The following is a 3,832-nucleotide window of genomic DNA, read 5'->3' on the forward strand; positions in this document are numbered from 1 at the left end:
ACATTTTTCAAAAAGCTACAGTTAATCTGGGCAAGTTGCTTGGAATTGCAGAAATTATCAAATTCAAATTCTTAAATCTATGAATAGCTTACTGAAAATGAAGACCTGAAATAATGAATCTCATATTATAAGGAGCAAAAGAACCAACTCTTATGTTCTATACAGTAGTATGCTTAGATTTTAAATTTCTGCTCTAGCAGTGTTATGTGTATATCCATGGTGACTGGTTAATGTTCTGAGTATTTTCATGGCATTATTTCATTTATTCCTCACCACATCATAAGGTCAAGCTTTGTTCTTACCCCAATTTCATGTAGAGAGCACAGGACAGTTTAGTAACTTGCCAAAGCACTGTGTGGATAGAAGGGATGCTGGATGCACAGATACAATCTGACTGCAGAATCTGGGCTCCTCTACCTCTGCCCCTTGAGTTCTCTAAGAATCAGTTCAGTCATGAGGATTCTGCTATGTGTGGGGAGTCTCACACCTCGTTCCATGCAACCACAGAACCTCGCAGAGAAGGCCGGTTATATCAGCAGAAAATGGGGTAAAACTGTAGGAAATTGGGCTTACCCCAAATTAGGTTTTATTATTTTCAAAATGCTTGTTACATGGGATGTACCTCTAAGAAGTTTTAAGATCACAGATGGATCTTTATTGCAGAGATGTGAGTTCAGTTCAGATTCCATAACAAAAGCTCTAGAACTAAGGGATTTATTTCTTTTTTATCCCCAAGTCTTCATTCTTTTGTTTGCATAGGGTGATTATTCAAATTTCTAGGACATGTTGATAAAGGACACTATTGTGAAAACTTCGTGACTCCACACCAGGGAAATCTTCTGTATAAGTTAACAATCCTTTCAGTGCATATTTGTGAACTGATCCTTTTCTTTTTAGTAAATTGGGATTTACAGGTAATTTATGATCCTCAAATTGACAGGCACATCAGAATTTCTCATGTTAAGCACAATTGGGTTAGCATACACACATACATGCACACACATTCACATACACGCACTCTTGTTGATTGTACATGTCACAGGGCTGCATCCCCATGAGTAATCCTTGTATTCTCCTTGGTGATCTTAGGTGAAATCTCATGGACAACACCACTTGGCTGGCCAACCACACTGGAGACTTTGCTTTCATCCTGATGGGGCTCTTCAGTCAATCCAAACACCCTGCTATCCTTTGCATGGTCATATTTGTGATTTTCCTGATGGCCTTGTCTGGAAATGCCATCCTGATCCTTCTGATACACTCTGATGCCCACCTCCACACACCCATGTACTTTTTCATCAGGCAGTTGTCTCTCATGGATGTGATGTATATTTCTGTCACTGTGCCCAAGATGCTCATAGACCAGGTCACGGGAGTGGATAAAATCTCAGTCCCTGAATGTGGGATACAAATGTTTCTTTTCTTGACATTAGTAGGCTCAGAATTTTTCCTTCTAGCTGCTATGGCCTATGACCGTTACATGGCCATCTGCCATCCTCTCCACTATCCTGTCCTCATGAACCACAGAGTTTGCCTCCTCCTGGCATCTGGCTGCTGGTTTTTGGGTTCAGTGGATGGCTTCCTGCTCACGCCCATCACCATGACCTTCCCCTTCTGCAGATCCCGGGTGATCCGTCACTTCTTCTGTGAGGTCCCTGCCATAATGAAGCTCTCCTGCTCTGACACCTCACTCATTGAGTCACTCATGTACCTGTGCTGTGTCCTTATGCTTCTCATCCCTGTGACAGTCATTTCAAGCTCCTACACTTTTATCATCCTCGTCATCCATAGGATGAACTCAGGAGAGGGCCGGAAGAAGGCGTTTGCCACCTGTTCCTCCCACATTACTGTGGTCATCTTGTTCTATGGGGCCGCCATCTACACCTACATGCTCCCCAGCTCCTACCACACCCCAGAGAAGGACATGGTGGTATCTTTCTTTTACACCATACTCACTCCTGTACTAAATCCTTTAGTCTATAGTTTTAGGAATAAGGATGTAACAGGGGCTCTGAAGAAAATGTTTCATGTGGGACCTGTCTTTCAAAAAACTGTTAATTAGGATATTTATGCATTATCAAATTTTTCCGCATCTGAATTTTATGTCTTATGCCAATGCAATCCACATTATCATCTCCCTTCTGATAACCACCTACATTCTGTTATCTATTTCCCTGTACTAGAAATGTCTTTATTTTCACATTGCAATTTCCTTTAAAATATATTAGACAATCATATTGTATCAATTTTACATTTACTGAAGTTTATAACTGAACTGTGATTCTTCTGAAAACATCATGAAGTGTACAGCTTATTCTCAAATAATAGAGAAAGACAGGAGGAGAAAGAGTTGTTGAAAGTGAAAAAAAAGGGAAATTTTGAAGTGTATACATGTAATTGCAAAAATTTTTAAAAATATTTTTAAAGTTTTTTATTTTTTTACTATTTTTATTCATGCTACTTTTCTGAAAATTTGAAATTATTTCCAAATAAAGAGCAAAATATCAGTCTTTCCCCTTTTGTATGAGTTCCTCATCTCTTTTTTGTTTGTTTTGCTTTTTTGTTTTTTTTAATTGAAGTATATCATTCAAACATGAACAAACATCAATAATAAGTGTATAGTAAAATTGCAGTTTTACAAAATATACATAACACAACACAGAGGTCTCATACATCACCCCTCCACCAACTCTTTGCATTAGTGTGAAACATTTGTTGCAAACTATGCAAGAGCATCATCAAAATATTACTCCCAACTATAGTCCTTATCTTTCATTTGGTGTATTTTTCCACCAACCCATACTATTTAAAAATATATATATTTTTGTTACAGATATTTTGAACTTGCAAAAACAACCATACAGATGGGTAGATTTCCCATATAACTCAACACCCTGGTAGAATATTTGTTACAGATATCCTCAGACTATTACCACCTATCATGGTCCATAGCATACAATTGGCAAACTTTTTCCGTACACCTCCATTATCAACACAATACAGCTTGGCATGGGGGCAAGAATATTATAGTATTACAGTTAACTACAGTCTATAGGTCACACCAATTGTAGTTTTCCCATGTTTCTCCACATTCCCGTCACCCTGCAATAGTGATGTGCATCTGCTCGAGCTCACAGAAGGATTCTCTTGCATTTGTTCCCTTAATCACAGTTCTCACCCCCCTCTGGGTTCATTGTGCTCTCCGGTCCCTATATTATTCTTTAGCTTTCTTTCTATTGCCATTTACTTCACCAGACTACCTTTTTCTGTCACAATGCCATTTATAAGCCATATGCTTCTCACTAGAATGTGTTGCTATCAACTCTATCTCCACACTTTTACAGTCAAGTTAATTAAAACTTTTAAGTTTTAAGCATCAATAGTTTAAGTATCCATAGTTCTTCTCAACTCTCCTCTTAATCTCTTCAAAGCCTATAGTCTAGGTTTTAATTCCATGTGTTTATTATTTGTATTTATTTCATATTATTGAGACCATGCAATAATTACCCTTTTGTGTCTGGCTTACTTTGCTTCGTATAATGTCTTCAGGACTCATCCATGTTATCACATATGTCCCAATTTCATTTCTTCTAATGGCAGCATAGTATTCCATTGTACATATATACCGCATTTTGTTTATCCATTCATTGGTGGATGGACTCTCGGGTTGTTTCCATTTTTTGGCAATTGTGTCTATCTTTCCCATAAGATCTGCTATTTTTCTATGTATGCCTTCAAATTGTTCTTTGCACTCACCCAATGTCTTCTTAATATCCTTAATCTCTTTAGACATCTCATTGAATTTATTAAGGAGATTTCTTTAAACATCTAA

At 37.7% G+C, this 3,832-nt stretch overlaps 1 protein-coding gene across 1 annotated transcript; it reads left to right on the forward strand.

Moving 5' to 3' along the window:
* Positions 1–1,099: 1,099 nt before the first annotated feature.
* Positions 1,100–2,062, forward strand: LOC101422505 (olfactory receptor 2T29-like). The gene has a single exon (XM_058286742.1). It carries the CDS (start codon positions 1,100–1,102, stop codon positions 2,060–2,062), a length of 963 nt encoding a protein of 320 aa, XP_058142725.1.
* Positions 2,063–3,832: the final 1,770 nt, after the last annotated feature.

This window comes from Dasypus novemcinctus, chromosome 23 (genome assembly GCF_030445035.2).
Source record: "Dasypus novemcinctus isolate mDasNov1 chromosome 23, mDasNov1.1.hap2, whole genome shotgun sequence".
Lineage (NCBI taxonomy): Eukaryota > Metazoa > Chordata > Mammalia > Cingulata > Dasypodidae > Dasypus > Dasypus novemcinctus.